The sequence below is a fragment of the Apaloderma vittatum genome, unplaced genomic scaffold (assembly GCF_000703405.1).
Source record: "Apaloderma vittatum isolate BGI_N311 unplaced genomic scaffold, ASM70340v1 scaffold10887, whole genome shotgun sequence".
NCBI classification, from domain to species: Eukaryota; Metazoa; Chordata; class Aves; order Trogoniformes; family Trogonidae; genus Apaloderma; species Apaloderma vittatum.
Genome location: NW_009724580.1, coordinates 454 through 17,652, shown reverse-complemented (window position 1 = coordinate 17,652; position 17,199 = coordinate 454). Strand labels below are relative to the sequence as shown.

General features: G+C 43.8%; 1 protein-coding gene across 1 annotated transcript; it reads left to right on the top strand.

Annotated features, from left to right (window-relative positions):
• Positions 1–11,410: 11,410 nt before the first annotated feature.
• Positions 11,411–16,593, top strand: LOC104276301 (ovomucoid-like). Its single transcript, XM_009872559.1, has 8 exons — positions 11,411–11,465; positions 12,430–12,449; positions 13,158–13,294; positions 13,809–13,866; positions 14,154–14,290; positions 14,773–14,833; positions 15,843–15,952; positions 16,413–16,593. The coding sequence occupies exons 1-8, from the start codon at positions 11,411–11,413 to the stop codon at positions 16,456–16,458; spliced, it is 624 nt and encodes a 207-aa protein (XP_009870861.1). The 3' UTR covers positions 16,459–16,593.
• The last annotated feature ends 606 nt before the right edge of the window (positions 16,594–17,199 follow it).

Here is a 17,199-nt window from a genome sequence, read left to right as displayed (position 1 = left end):
AACTCACTTGGCAATGTTTCTCTGTCATAATGCCCTGTCTCATCCATTTTGCCCCTTCTCCTCCCCGACACGGTACTTCTGGCGGTGCATATCTGCTTTTCTGTAGATTTCTGCTCTACCAAACAATGTAGGTAAATCTTTTTCTGCCATGTGTCAGGGCCATCCCTGCTATGATGGTGGCCTGGCCTCTTCTTGGAGTTTCTTTACTCCTCAGAGCCTCTTTGTCAGTATTAGTCTCATCTCACAATTTATCTGTGTGACCTGATCACGTACTCCATCTTTACAGCCAGAGCAAGGACATGTTCACCTCAAAGGCATGGTCCACTGCCTCCATAGGACAGTGTCTAGGATGTGAGTGGTGGTTTGCTCTCAAGAAGAGCACTTTCTTGCTGTGAGCTAGGAAGGGAGACTGGCTGCCTAGCCAAGAGGTACCCCTGTCCTAGTTCCCATTGGCGCTGCAGCTGGTCCCAAGGAAAAGTGATTCCAACCAGTCTCCACTGAATTTGACCTCAGTGTCAACTACTGTTATAGGATACAATCCACAGGAGGGGAATATTGAGCTTTCTTCAGGGTCACAGACAGGAGAAACATCCACTCATGAAATATCTTGATTTATTAATGCAAAAGAGTATCTTTGGGATTGGTGGGCAGAAATTGCTGCTGGAGTGGGGGGCCAGCTCTGGTAAGTCACTGCAGCTCTGTCCTCCTAAAGCTGTTTGGGATGGAAGAGGATGCAGAGGTTCACTTGTGACCAGTTTTAGCTGAATATTTAGCAAGTCATAGGAAAGCAGTTCTGAATGATAGTTTTGCCTACCTTTTTGAGGCAAAAATGGTCAGGACCTGGTGGTACAATTGTTCTTGCTCTGGTGTCTGTATGGATAACAGGGATGTAGAGGAACCTAGGGACTGCCCTTCATCTCTTGACAGTGTGGGTACAGCCACTAGCACCTGCTCCACACCAGGTCACCAAAGCTATTTATTGCAAGTCCAGTATTTTGGGATTAAATGATTTCTTCTGCACTACAGCTACTGCCTCCCTGATTCAATGTCCCATTGTCATTTACCAAAGAAAAACACAATTATTGGGAGAAGTTTGGAAATTCACTCTTTGAATTGTCAGGCTAGAAGAAAAGGCTGAAGGCAAATGTTCCTGACTTGGAGATACTGTGGGTATTGTACCAGGGCCGTAGTACCTCCGTGCCATTAGTGTTCGTGGCTGGCATGTGCTTCTCAAGACAATTTGTACCTAACAATGGCTTATTGTACTTTTCTTGGGTCTGTGTCCTAATGTAAATGTTCCTTTGGTTTATATAACCTTTTTGCCATTTTAAGATCTTAAGGTGTTTTTTGCAGAACACGCTGCTTTAGTTACTCAGGGAAAAGAGCTGAATAATTTTTCTTGTGGACTTTGGCAGACTTTCATTTGGATTTAGCTCTGACCGCTGACTTTTGCAAGCCTGTCAAGCTGTAAAGCTGTCAAGGCCTGACTGAATGGCATTAGCTGAGCACAGCTGTGCCAAAGCCTTCTCGGTGGAGTTCATTGTCTGATGACACCAAAGGCAAACATGAACTCAAGGAAGCACAAAGTTGAGATCAAGTCAGAGCAGTCCAGGGGAAGAAGGCAAAGTGGTCATTAGAAGTTTCCATGTAGTATTTGCCAGTAGGTTTCATGCAAAAATACATAATGGAATAAATCGCTCAAACAGGGCCAGAAAAGGGGAAAAGCCAGACACTGGATTTTAAATAACCCCCAGCCTCAGGGGCTGTTTTATTCAGCAGTATAACTCTAGAAAAGTAGGGCAGCCTTCTTCTCAGAGACAGAGCTGTTTTCTCTGCCTGAAAGTTGTTTTTTGGCTGTTCCAGGGCTACTGACTGAGTGTGTGTGTTAATTAGATGATTTCTTTCTGCTCTGTGTTGCCGTGGAAGCAATGGTCAGGCAAAGACGAGCACGTTCAAGAGGAAGCATTGAATTTTTGTGGCTTAGGAAACAGGTGGAACAATACCAGGCTTAGAGTGTCACTAAGAGACATGAAAGATGGTTTTAAGGTATGGTTGACTGAGCTGGGTGCCTGCTTGGTTGTAGACAGAGGAATAGCTGGATAGATGGTAGAGATTGCTGTGCTGGGGAGCACCAAGAGCTTATCTCAGGAGCTCAGCGCTCGTCAGACTGCAAGTCTATTAAGTAACCATCTCCAGTGTGAGGGTGACAGACGCTTTGGTGCTGCTCAGCCTGCGGCTCTATTGCTTCTCAGGTGCATAATGCTGCAGAGCCCCAAGGCTGATTCCTAATTCACCTTGGGCAAAAGCGTGAGCAGCTTCAAAATGGTCTGGTTAGTCTCAAAAATCGTTCAACTCTCATGCTGTGAAAGCCTGAGTTTTTTCGCTTGGAAGGAGGCACTAAAAGGATCAGATGCAAGGAAGGATTTAGTCCTGCTTCAGTGGACTCTTATTTTTGCACTCTTGCCGTGAACAGAAATATTTGCAGGTGCAGCTTTATACTCTCGGTCAAGGATGCCATGAAGAAAACATTGCCTTTCCAGTGCCTGCCATGACTGCGGCATCCGGCAGGTGAATGTTGCTGCTGAAAGAGCTGGTCCGGCTCCATGGGCTGCCTCGCAGCCGCTCCTGCGGCCTCTGGCTCTGGGGAGCTGGGGCTCAGCTCCTGAGCTGCACCAGGGGCTGCCCAGCTTTCACGTATTTCACACTGATGGTGATCCGCCCTCAGGATTTGTGACCTGTAAATATATTTGTACATATTGCAGAGGCAATAGTTTAAAAACGTAAATATCCTCCATCCTTCCTTTTTTGCCTAGCTAATCTTTACGGCCTTATCAATGTTTTCTGAATCTACAGTCATTTTTCTTAGAACATGAAGAGGAGGAAGGATGGGGTTAATCATTTAAATCTTGATTGATAAGTGGGATTTGGAAATCAATAGTTAGTCTTTTCATATTGAGCTGAAAGATATTTTTTGTCACCGTTTATCAGCACTCACCCACCTGTGACTTGAAAAAAATAATCCACAACTTTTCCATGATAGTATCTATATTTAAGCTTAATTCAGACACTTTACGCCAAAATCTATACCTTTCAAAATGAAGTCTGTTGATAATTTGCCCTGGTTTAGGTATTTTTCATACGCTGCATTTGCTAGAGAGGCATGTGGATGAGCCTAGATAGTTTGTCACTCTCTTGAGAAGTGCTTGAGAGTGACAAGGCTCATCCCACTGATTTTTAAAACTGTTCTCTTCTCAGGAGAATATTTAAATGATTTTTTTGAAAAATCACTTTTATAACTATGTTCCTCAAAAGAAAACCCCACACCAGAAATAATTATACAAACTCATCGTGTCAGTTGCACAGGTTTATTTAACTGGCTGTTAGTAAAGAAAATAGTTTGGGAACTGAAAAAATTTCTTCAAGCTCCTGTATTTAAAGGGAATATAATCTTGGTATCCACCCATTTAATCCGTCAATATGTTCATGCTCAGAAATGCTCATTCTCTTGTGTAACTTAATGTTGGATACATTTTATTTGATTCTTTGCCAAGCTCTGGTTGCGAGCTCTCTGTTGATCAAGGGGTAGGTATGAAGAAAGCAGCAAGCAGCAGCGGAAGGGAGCCCGGCTCCAGCTGGCAGCCATCCACTCAGCCTAGGAGGGTTTTCCAGATTTTCACCAGCTGAGGTGCAGCTCCGTAAGTTTAAACATACTGTGAATTTGCAAACAAAGAGTGTCCGTATAGCATATTGATTCCTGCCTGGTTTTCATTCATAGAATTAAACCCTTAATTTCATTAAAGCCCCTTGAAGAATGTGGAATTTTTGGAAATTTATTGCTTTAAACTTCTTTTCCTTGGTTCCCTTTAAATCTCTGCTGTCCTGTGTGGCCCAGGGGCATTGCTGAGGATGGCCAGTCAGGGTCCCCTGGCCAAGTGCCGGAGCAGATCTGTGGCACAGATGGTTTCACTTACACCAGTGGATGTGGGATCTGTGCCTGTAACATGTCAATCCGATGGAAAGAACATGCTTTCTGAGTGACAACCCCCCAGCCCCTGGTCTCTCCCTGTGCTTGTCTAATTTATCCTCCTTTTCTCTTTGCTTGCTGTTTGTGCCTGGGGGGAAATCATGAGAATTTAGCAGAGAAAAGAAAATAGCTGATGAAAATAGCCAGAGTGGAAATTCAAATGATGCAGCACTTTCGGATGGCATAGGTTTGTTGACTGATAGGATCATCCAAGTTAACATATAGGTCATTAACTTGGATGAACTCTCCTTCACTTGCATCATTTGAGAGTTTTATTTACATTCCCAGCACCCACCCCCCTTTAGGAACATGGTCATACTCAGTCTCGAACGGCAGGATTTCCCATGGCTGGAGAACATGGGACACCCAGCAGTCATCTCAGTGACTAAGAAGGAAGGCAAACCAAGAAGCTTTTTGCCTTGTACAAGGCAGGATCCCTAATAACATCAGCCAGCTGCTGAGCAGGCAGTGTACAATTGGACGTAAATGATATATATACCTTCTGTTGACATTTTATTTTGCAGTGATTTAACTTTACCTTTCTAATATTACTATTCTCTACTGGCTGCATTCAAATGCGTGAAGAGAAGGATGGCAAAAAAGATGCAAAATATGAGACAAGTAGCAGAAACACTTCTTTGCTCTGCAAGCATGTACAAACAACCTTCAGTGACACCATCATGGAAGTGTGACGTAACCTCTTTCAAGACCAAAAAAGCTGATGCACAAAATCTTTTCAGATACTGGTGCACTCAGCTCTCCTGAGACATGAAAATTTTTGTCAGATTGCAAATGGGGCACAGTGCCCGAGCCAGGGGATGCAGGGGCCATATGATCATGTACAATGTAGCGGTTATCATGCTTGTACTAACTGCTAAGTAAATCACTGCATTACTTTGCTAGTGCAAGTTTAGAGATGGTAGAAGTCCTGCTGCCTACCTCAGTGTCTGTCGAGTAGGAAAGTTCAGTGATCAGCAGCTCCTTTCTACAGCACCAACAGTGCACCCGTGTCCAGCTGCAAAGGATCAATCCGTGGTCTCAGTAAAGCTCAACACTGCAGAATAAGTTAAATTTGTTGCCCTTTCTTTTGACATTAATAGTGAAGAAAGAAGTTCAGTGGTTATAATGCTAATAGTCTTTCAGCTTTAGAAATTCTTTTGATCCGATTCCTCCTGTTCCAGCTAAGCGTTCAGGTTACAGTGCCATGATCCATCTTGGCTTTTACCCCATTCTCCCTTTGTTTCCCACCAGGGAGAATAGTGGGTTTTCGTTCCTAGCCCATTGCACACTATCCTTCAGAAAGAAAATCCCTCGTTGTTTCTTTGTTTACAAGATCTTTCTTAAAAAACAAACCATCGTTCAACCCAAATCCCAGAAGTTCCTGGTTTTCTTCCCATAAATGAAAGCAATCACCTTCCTGTGTCTTTTCCAGACATTATTTCCCATATGGATTTTTGCTAGTTTGTTGGCTGGTAAGGTGAGATCTGGGAGCATGTTTTTGTTTGATGTTCTTGCTCCTGTTCTGCATTGCCTCATCCCCTGGTTTCATATGGAAAGGCAGCTTTGCCTGGTGATGGGATACATTGATGGTTTCTGGGGCAGTTAATAGTCAGAGCAATGACACCATGTTACTGTGGCTGTGATGGAATGGCGCATCTAGGAACAGTTGTTTTACTTCTTCCCAAATGGGTTTGGGCAGGGACACACACTCTTTAAATGTTTATCTAACTTAAAAACCACTTTAGAATAATTTCTCTCTTTGCACATGTCATTATCTGTGTATAGACTTCAGCATCCTTAGCTCCCTGAAGTTAGACAGAGCCTCAGCTCACCCTTGGCCTGAGCTTGCATGAACCAGGTCCTGAATCCTGGTGTGAAGGGCTGTGGAGCTACAGGCTGATGGAGATCTCATTCACAGACTTGAGGTGGGTCTGAAAGCCCTGAGCCCAGGGCTTTGGCCATTTACTCAAGGAAATTCTTCCTCAGTTACCTATTACTCCAGATAGAGCTCAGAAGAATCATTATTCCAGTTCTGACCTCTGATCGAGAGCATAAAAGGAAACTATCACTCACTTACAGCCAGTCCGCCCAAAATGCGCAACGTTGGTGTGTTCCTTACCAAGAGGAGGGAGATGTAAACATCGAAGGTTAATTACCCCCTTGTCAGGAACACTTTGTGGTCTATAGACATGTCTGTCAATCTTACGAAAGAGAACTGAGGGGAGTGAGCACTGAAGGCATGTTCCTATAATAAATTAATGAGACTTGACAACTCACTGGGAAGAGATGACCCCTGTGCTTCATGGGAGGCTGTAACCTGTCTCCCCAGCCAGCCTTACCACAGCCTTCGTACTGCGGTTGCACCCGAGATGCTTATCTCTCTGTAAACAAGCTCTCGAGTGCAGCTGTCCAGGGATCAAGCAATCTTCCTTGAGCCCTTCATATTCCTCTTTCTTGCTCAGTAACATGCAGCAGTTGCTTCAAACATATTGAATTACTTCTCCCAACCCTGCTAGTTAGTCCATTAAAATATCTTACTTCTGCCTGCAAGCCTCCTTTGGCAATGACACTCTCTGGTGGCTTGCGTGGCTGTATGAAATCCAAGGGACACAGTCACGATCCCCCTGCTGTGTGCTATTCTGATGACGCGTGTGCTGCTAGATGACTGGGAGCTTGAAAATGCTTGAAAATGCTGTCCTTTGGAGATGTGCTCAACTACTCCCCTGGTTTACATAACCTCAAAGTAATTTACTTTCATGGCAGAACATAGTTATTCATTCTCTTTTAACTGTGTATTGAGTTATAAATAATGTCTCCTTGCAGACAAGAATCTATAGAATGTTTTATTTATTTATTTATATTTGTGCTTTCGGAACATTCTTCCCCAGACTTTCCCAGCCTTAGCACTGAAGTTGCCAGACTGACTTTCTCCTGCCAGGCAGCCATGAGCAGTGTCAATCTCAGGTCAGCTGCTATGTCCCTGTGGCCACCTTCTCGTTGGTCCTGCCTGGGCAGTGACAAAGATGAAATGAGAACTCAGGGATGTACAGCTGAGATCACTGAAGTGCCAGGAAAACTGATTAAACCAATGATTTCCTCTTCCTCTGATGAGCTGCACAATAATTTGTCCTCCAAACCACCTTCCCCGCGGTATGGTGACTTCAAAGAGCAATAGCCTGGGCTGTTGTCCAGCCAAATATTCTGCTGCTTGGCATCTCTTTTTTTCTGCTGCTCATTTTAGTGTTGTCCTGCTTGCCCAGTGCAATGGAGCCATGACCTGACATCCTCGTCATCTAGAAACTGCCCAGAGCTGGAGCACAGCACGAACTGACGAGGCAAAAAGTGAAGGTTATGTCCTGAGAGCTGGGGCTGCCGAGACCCATGTCTGGCCCAGGTTGTAGCACAGCACTGAAGTGGCCCCTATTTTGACAGCTGATTTTCTGTGGTGCAGATAACTTTGCTGCAGGTTTGAATGCTGATTTTCTTCTGGGGAAGTGTTGTAATAATGGAGTCCTGGGCTGTTGCAGAAGTAGAGTCTTCGAAATCATAGAGAGCTAATAATATTCTCAAATTTGAATGGGTAAGTGTGGTAGTTTGTTTGTTTCTTTGGTTTTTTTTTAAATAACAATTACAATTTACTCTTTTTTGTTGTGTGTGCTACTGGTTTCCCCATAAAAACATGCTGGGAGCTCTTTGTACCACTTACCTGTGGCCATTTAGCAAAGGTGGTAGGAAAACTCTGAGGCTGCTCTCCTGGGTCATGGAGAAGTGTTATGTTCCTTCATTAACAAAAGCTATCCTTAGGAAAGAGCATTATGTGAGTACTGTATACATAAAATAATTTAGGTTGGAAGAGCTCCCTAGAGGTCTCCAGCTCAAAGCAAGGCCAAAGTCAGCTCAGGATATTCAAGGGCTTCCTTGCTCAGGTGAGTTTTCAATACCTCTGAGGAAAGACGTGCATGGGCTCCCTGGTTCCTGTGCCACTGTTTGATCACCCCAAAGGTGAAGAATAATTTCCAAAATTTGGCCTGGATTTAATCCTTTTGCTGTGCAGCTCTTAGGAGACTCTGGCTCTGTCTTGTCTACCTGCAGACAGCTCCTGTAGCCATCTCTTTGCCAGGCTGAAGAAGCCCAGCTCCTTCAGTTCACCCTGAGTGCCCTGATCAGCCTGGTGGCCTCTGCTGGATGCATTCCCATGTGTCAACATTTGCAAAGGGGCCAGGTACATTAAATTCATTGCATAAGTTAGGTGAAACCATGCTAGCCTTCACCTGCAGGGTACAAAGTTTGCAAATGGTCTTATTAGTTCAGGAAAACATTTGCTGGCATTACCTAAATCAACCTCTATTTAATAAGTTCGTGAACACATGGATATGTTTTCATATCTATATGTTTTAATCATATCAATGACTTTATTGCTTAGTTCAAATGGTGCCTTCAGGTACTAGGTGAGAGGCAGATCTTCCGTTTGTTCTGTATCAGTGTCTCCAGGTGTGTGGGTCAGTACTAATAGTTATTGGCCACAGTACAGCCAGGAGAAAGACAAAGATGGAAACTGCAGTTCGAGTTGTATTTAGCAGGCATTTTGGAATGATTAGAGGCAATTTCATGGAACAGCTATAACTAATTGTTTTTCTTTCCTGCTTTTACATCAGCTATTTGTTAATTAAATAATGTGACAAGCCCCAAGAATGTTTGGAAAAGTGTATTAAAGAATTTTTCATTTATTTATTGGTGTATTACTTACACTGAGAAGTCGCGTATCTGCTAAGAAAATTTCCCCAACATCAGTTCTGATTCAGAGAATATGAAATTGAAACAGGCAAAAATTGTAATGGAAAATGTAAACCAAGAAATTCTTTGGGTAAGTGAGAGAGGATGTATAGTAGCTGAATCCTGCCGTGGTGTCAGCCCACAGACCCTCTTCTGCTCAGGACTGTAACAGGTAGGTGGTATCCTGAGATGTGGTGCTGCATTTGCTTCCTTGCAGATCCCTGCCCTGGTGCTGGCTCCTGCCCACAGGAAGGTTTTCCTTTAGCCAAATGGTCATTAGCCATATGCTGCATCTGACTTTGAGGATTAGAAGACTATAATGAAGTGGATTACAGCATGAGATCAGTGGCAGGATTTCAGACAAAATCCTCTTCCTAACTGTTCTCCCAGGAGTAGCAAAGAACTGAGCAACCTGTTCAGCAGCATGAGTTTAGGCAGCTGTGGGTTTTTTCTGTGCTGTTATGAGAAGCAGGATAATCCGGAGCTGTAACCCTGGGTGGGATACTGTGGGTGTTGGCTGACTTGAGGCTGTGCAAGAGTCTAAAGCCTCATGATTTCTGGGTGACATTTTTTGTGGCTTGCCTGGAGAGGGTACCTGAGAGGCTTGGGGCAGACTGGTTCTCCCCAGGTAGCACTTAATTGTCATGGACTGTAGGTGGGAGAGTGAAGGAACGGATCTGCTGAACATTGGAAAGGCACTATAGTGGTCAGAGGACAACACCATCTGAGACAGGGAACGGCCTGGGGCAGCAGCATATGGGCACCAGGCAGGAGGCAACCTACTAAAGCTGGCAGATCAGGGCTAGGAAGACTGGTGAGGAGGATTTGCAGAGGTCTTTCTGCCTGGCTGGTGAGGAAGACCACGGGAAAGTTTGTATTTGACCCAGAAATATGTACCTTCCTCCAGCTGTGCAGAGACTGGATGTGTGAACAGATGAAGGCAGCAAGCATGGCATGTGACAGCAGCCTCAGCGTGCTCCCGCACAGGCTCAGGGAAAAATATTTGGCTTCCAGAAACACCATCTACAATTAGGGCTATACATCTTAAAGATGTGCCAAATCTGTCTAAGATATTCATGCACATTCCCTGTAATTTATAGAAACAAACCCAGCAGCATAATAATTTTAATGCTTTCCCCCTGTGAAGAAATCCATCTCTCTTGGATAAAAATGTAACCTGTATACCCACACAGCCGTGCTCTGGCTTTTGTAACATGCTAGTGCCCAGGGTACATGATTCCATGCACTACACAATCTATGTTTAAGGATCAAAATACACCCTTTAGTACACCCCCTGCAATGTACTAGGCACCAACACAATTGCTTGGGCTAACTTTCAATGATTTCAATCTGAATTTCATTTGATTAATGTGTGGTGCCTTGTTTGTTCAAGTGAGCACCTGTAAAGCATCAAAAGATGATCTGCAGCCCCCATGGTGCTGGAGTTTACCCTAAGCACAATGCTTAGCACCCATGACCAAGAAAAGCCAGGAATGCTTGCCCTTTTGGACTTGTGAAAGGGATCACAGTGAGAAACTCAGGTTAAAGGTAGAACCCACTCCTGCAAAATTACACCCACTAAACAGGCAGAGATCCGAACTTAGTCCTAAGAAGGAGCAATCTGGAGATGGCACAAAGGCTGGAGATGCAAGACAGACAGGAAAATTGGGACAGGATCTATGTTTTAAGTGTAATTTTCTAAAATTTCTGCAGGGAGAAAGGACCTATTGTACTTTCAAGTGAAGTTGTTTCTAAGAAAACATCTTCCCAAATGCTAGTTGTCTTTTGTTCTTAAGATGACTTGGCGGAACACTTTGAATAGGTCAGTGTGTTTAATTGTGACTAGGTCTGTAAGTAAGTGCTCCTTGATCATGAGGTTCAAGTGACATTTTTAGCGGCATTTGGCAGAATTTAACCTGCTTTCAAGTCTTCTACTGAACTATTTTACACCCGGGCAGTGAAACTGCCAAGAAGCCCTTTCTTTTGTCAAACCAGGGCTAAATGCCAGTACTTCAAAGGTTAGACACAGCCCTACCAGACTTGCGACAAAGCTTAACCAGTTCTACTGATGGCAAAGTCACACCTGACCTGTGTTTGTACCTAGTGGTGAATATCTGGGAATGTGGAAAAAGAAAACCCACCCAAAACCCCGTGAACAGGGCAGTAGTGCATGCTCTGCCCAAGCTGCTTCCTGATGGGAGATGTCTCTCTCCAGAGATGAGTGAAGGATCTGCTGTTTACTTCCCTCGATATTTTACGCTCCTTACATTTCTACTAGAATCCTAGAGAAATTTCTTTTGTCTCAAAGGCTGTTCTTTGTCTCAAGGGCTGTTTGGCTTTGACCACTAAGAACATGTGATACTTGTCTCAAGCTATTAACCAGATGACCAGCCAAAATCAATTGCCTAGCAGATGCAGACCATTACCTGGAAGTCAAAACCTCAATAAATATTACCAACCTCATTGTACTGGTGACAGATTCTTCTGGTTGTTTTATGTTACAATTTAACAGTTTAGACATTGCATTTGTATATATTTGCTTCGGCCTTGGAGAGACCATCTCATGAGCAGAGGAGCAGCAGGCAGCCTGCAGACTCAAGAAATACTTCCACCATGACCACGGCAGGTGTTTTTATCCTCCTCTCCTTCGTGCTTTGCTGCTTCCCGGGTGAGTAACTCTCAAGGTGCCACAGAGACTTTGTGTCCAAGTCCTGGCTGTCTTTAAAAGGATAAGATAGCGGCTTCAAAGAGAGACAATTTTATCCTACAAAGGGCTGGGCTGCCTCAGTGCATTGGCATCACAGAAGATGCCAGAGCCGATTTCAGGACAGTCTTGGATCGCTATTGTAGCTGGTCGCCTGCCATAAATACAAATAACTACAAGTGGAGCTCTCTGCTGGTAACTAGTGCTGTAGTGCTTTTTTACACTTATTTTAACACTGTTACACTGCTTATACTTGTTGTATGGTCACAACACGTGGATAGATATTTGAAACAAGGGCATAATGAGGTGGTTAGGCTTCCAGTAACTGGTCATGCAAGTACTGTAGTGGCACAAGCAAGTGCTTTGCAGGAGCCTGGCAACTTTCCTGCAGTACTTGTGCTGCTGGAGAAGCAAGAGATGAAACAAGCCAGAGTCTGATGGTCTCACAGCATATTTATGTCTGATGAAAACACAAAGTCAAAGACGATTTATTTTTTCACACTCAGCTTCTTTAAAATGCATTTTCCTGACAACAGATGCTGTATGTATTAGTTTATTCTGTAGGTGACCTTTTGCATTTATCTGTATTGACTTGGGTTTCTTTTCAGATATATAACAGCAGCTCAAAACGGATATGTAAAAAGATAAGGAAAGAAAAGCTATTTTATTTTCAGTTAAAAGAACAAAGCTATTCAAAAACATGTTTCATCATAGCTAGCAGTGAGCAATGCTATTATACATGTCAACACTGAAAAAAAAAACCCAACACATGTATTTAGTTCAGGAAGCCAATCGCTGGAAACTGCTCAGTTTGGTCCTATGTGTTGGAATTTTACATACATGTTTCCAGCTCTAGCATGAGGTCTTATCTTGTTGGCTTTGTTTCACACTTTCTGTCTTTTTTTTTTTTTTTTTTTTTCTTTTCCAGATGCCGCCTTTGGGGTTGAGGTGAGTGGAAGTTTGCTTTCTGCCCGTTTTCTCAGGCACATGGCCTGATAGAGACGTAACCAAAGGAATGGAAAAAAAAGCAAGCCTGTAGATGTTTAGCTGATTTTTACCTAGCATGAAATTAGTGTCATTGTAACCAGATTCCATGTTGTAAAACATTAAATTAAATTATTCTTGGCTCTATACATATGCTGTGTGTTAATAATGTGGTAGAAATGATATACAATTTTTGAATTAATTATAGTTCACCAGTCTAAGCTTTAAGCTGGTCATATATGACTGGCTCTATAGTAATAGCAATAGACTGTGGTATCAGAACCTACCCAAAGGCAACCTAATGAAATGAATTACTGTGAGACACCCCAGCTTCCATTCACTGGGTCATTAGTCTTGTTCTTCTAAACAAACCCAAAACATGTTGAGAATGAAAGAACAGAAGTGTGCTGGAGGGACCACAAGAATATAATAATGATGGACCAATGGATAGCTGTTGTAAAAACGATGCCAGGTGAGTGGAAGACACTGTCATGGATTTACTCCATTTGGAGGGCTGTATGGCTAAAGTCCTCTCTTCCTCCTCCTCCTCCTCTCCTCCTGTGGAAGTGAAAAACCCAACTGCAGGTTGTATCTAGTCTCTGTTAAATGCGAAGTGAGAGCTGTGAACGTAAAATGTCTTCTCCACCCTGTTGCTGTACATTCCTTTGGCAGGTGGACTGCAGTACGTATACCAACATCACAAATGAGGAGGGTAAAGAGGTGTTGGCCTGCACCAAGATCTTCCGGCCCATCTGTGGTACCGATGGAGTCACCTACTCCAATGAGTGTATGCTCTGCGCCTACAACGTGTACGTACCACACAGGAGATCTCAGGCAACGAGGCTGAGGACTCCTGGCAGCACCACTTTTCAGCAAACAGTGATTTGTCATATGTCACTCATGTCAATTCCTTCAAAATGAGCTTAGGTATTGCTGTGTGGCACTCCGTTGCCTAGACATCGCCTTAGTCACCATGTGTCTCTTTTGCTCATGTAATTTATTCAGATTTTTCTCCTCCAGCTCAAGGATCAGCCAGATGACAGCCCCTAGGGCACATCTCAGCACAGCAAAGCAGAGTGAAAGGATGGAGAGATGCTCTGTTCTGAACTACCCAGAGTGGTCCTAAAGTTCTTTGGGTCCTTCCACCCCTGCCAGCTTCTCAGTGCTGGCTGGACAGGGAGGATGGCACTGCCTTCTTTATATATATATAAACCCAGCTGATAAAGAGTCAGCTTTTCCTTGCATGAGTTACGTATTTCCAGCACCTAGGATATAGCAAGACGCCTTTGCTGAAGTTCCTAATATCTGTCTTTCCTTCTCCAGAGAGCATGGAACTAATATTGGCAAAGACCATGATGGAGAATGCAAGGAAGCTGTCCCTGTAAGTGAAACCAAGGGCAAAACAAGGGACATGTCCTGCTTCTGAGTGGCCAATGCTGCTTATTCACTCCCCTGGGAAGTAATTCAAACACTAAATAGGATGACATATGAGATGTCAGAATCCTGCATTGGTCATCTTCGAGTGAACTGTCATCATAGTGACACACAGAAAAGCGTTTTCCCTGCTGTGGTGGTAACCTAAGTGGCCAAACAGATGCTTTCACCAGATCTTCTTGCTTCCTACAAGTGAGGCTTCACTGCTGCTTTTGTTGTGTGTTCCCTCAACAGGCAAACTGCAGTGGATATTCCAACATAACAGACGACAGTGGCAAAGTGCAGTTGCTCTGCAACAAAATCTACCGTCCCGTTTGCGGTACGGATGGGGTCACCTATGAAAACGAGTGCCTGCTGTGCGCCCATGACATGTGAGTACTGTGTGTGCAGAGCTCTCCTGTGAGAGAGACACTTTAAGGTGTTTGGACTTTGACTCTTTTCCTAATAACTAGATCCTGTTTTCCTTTGTGATTAGAAGGAAAACTGTGCCTAGAGAGAGAAGTAGAGGCCTGGGTGAGGATTTAACACAGGACAGAATGTTTCTGTTAACTAAGTTTAAAGGGTCTATGTGGCAGATGCTGCCTTGCAGAGGACAGCAAGTAACTTGAGGTGCCTCTACATTGTCACACGACCTAGCTCCTCATTCCCACTAACACCATGGACCCTCCCTTGTGTTTCATCGAACACCCCTCTGGCAGGCTGTGACACCACCTGACCTGGCAGCTAGAGCCATGTGGACACAACCTAAGCTGGACATCTCCTGTATCCTGTACGTTGTTACCTGAGGCTGAGCAGCATTCAGCAGAGCAGGTTGCTCGCAGAGTGCCCTAATGCAGGTCTCTTCCCTTTCCAGGGAGACTGGAACCAACGTTGAGAAGAAGCATGATGGTGAATGCAAGAAAGAGATTGTTACAGTAAGTGAAGTGCTTGGCCTTGGCAAGGGAGCGGGTTTCAGTCCTGCTGATGTCAGAAGCCACATTGCCCATGTCTGCAGCAGCATCCTATAGGAGTGGAACTGTTGCAGAGCTTCAGCACAGGGAGTACTTTGCTTTTTTTCATGTGTAATTCTACTGCTTAGAAAAGGAAGAGGATGACTGCACAGGAAGGGATCAGCAAAAGAGTAGTAGCAGAAAGAATCCATCAGGGCAGAACGGAGAAGAAGAATAGAGAAAGGGTTTTGGGGTCAGAGCACTCGTCCATCAAGTCTGTGATGGCTCAATGCAGAACCTGCTCTTAGCGGGGTCACAGGGATTGTGTAGGAGAGAGTAAGAAGAGAATGAGTTTTTATGGAACTTCTACTCTTCCAGCCTCCAGCTATTCTCAGGTGATGGACCTCAGCTAGGAGCGATTTCTGTGTAGTCAGTAAGCCTTAATATTTTCTCCATGACATTCCTCAGACTCTTCCTGGGCCCACATACATTTTTTGCACTATGATACCTCTCAGCAAGTGTAACAACCATAGTGCAAAGAAACAAAATCCCACTCACACAGTATCTGGCAAAGCGCTGATTTTCCTGTTTTAAGACTATCGGAGAGATACCGAACCCTTACGCAGGCATCAGCACCTACACTTCTCTCCACACAGCAGTATTTTCCCATTTAATTTCCTGAGTAGTTTGGGAACACGGTGCAGTGTGATCGTGAGCATAATCCCTTCACTGAGTGAACTGCTACTGCTTGGAAATGCTGCGGCCAGGTTATGATATACATCTCTTCAAACAGGATATTATGATCTGTGTTTATATTATTAAATTGCTCTGGCATAGGAGAAACTGCCACCTCAGTTTATATCAGATTGTGCAAGAAAGTTAATTACTTTTAGTGAGATTGTTACCAGTAGCACTGCAGCTGCAGTTAGTTGTTCAAGCCCTTCTGCTATTGATGTTTTCATATCCTTCACATTAGACCTTTTTTCTTTTGCAGGTTGACTGCAGTGATCAACCTAAAACCTCCTGCACACTTGACTACCTGCCTCTCTGTGGCTCTGACAACAAAACATACTCCAATAAGTGTAACTTCTGCAGAGCAGTCTCGTATGTAAAAGCATGGACCACATTCATGTTACCAGTTGCCTCCTGTAGGAACAAGTTTGAAGCTGTCACTTTGTTTGCTGACCAGTGTTGAACTAGGAATTTAAGGCAGGATGGAATACTAGCCATCATACCAACCATTCTTTTTTTTTTCATTAGAGCATTTGTGGTTTGTTCACGTGAATGGTTTGGAGACCATTAACCTTAATGAAATTTTCTTGCATGTTGCAGAGAAAATTAAATTTGAAATTTCATTATAGTTTCCCCCAAAATACTTTCAATCTCGAGTGAAATGATCTAACTCATTCTCAACTCTTAATAATCAAATAGCTATTGGGACTCTGAGTTTGCAAGTTCTTTGGCTTTGGGATGAGATCCTCCTTGTCTAGGAGCCAAGCAAAAGGACAGATTATAGCAGGCAGGACTCTGTGTCTAATCCATTTTTTCCTCTTCTTGCTTTCAGGGACAGCAATGGGACTCTCATTTTAAGCCATTTTGGACAATGCTGAGTATCAATGCTGAGAGAATTCACCACAGGATCCCCACTGGCAAATTCCAGCTGAAGATCTCACCTCAGTTCATCTTGCCCTCTGGGGAATTCAGCTCACTCTTGATTTTCTTTCTCAATAAACTACATCAGCAACACTTCTTTGTCTTGTTTCATGTGTTGTCTCATGAAACATTTTCTTCTGATTTTTTTGAATGATGATGCCAGGCTGAATAGGTTACTTGCTCATAGCTGTGGGATATAACAAGAACGTCTTGCTCCCCTCCCTCTCATACAAGGCAGAAAATTAAATACAGATGCATCAGCCTCAGAGCTGTGGGCCTTTGCACATAAACGCTAGTCAGCCTACATTAGTGTTGAGACCCTTTTAGATGTTTGACAGCACAAAGGGCTGCAACAGCGCTCTGAAGTGATGACGCCTGCTGATCTCTCCGAAGGTAGTGTTGGGGCATTTTGCCTGTCACCAGCAAAAGCCCTTTAAGCATTAGAGGTGTCTGCACTGGGAGCTCATCCCCGGCCTCCTCAGCACAGTCCTTGCTTGAAGAGTAGCAAGGGCAGTCTGTTAGCAAAGCCTGTATTTTTCAGACATGTGAGTGAGTCCTGCCTATTTGCCTAGGTCCTCCAAATGATTTATTTCTAGGTTTTTCTCATCTTGAGATCATACTTTAACAACCTCCAAGTGTTTTAAGATAAATGCCTTCCTAGGGATGGTTCCTACTCCTGCCTACTTGTCTTCTCTCTT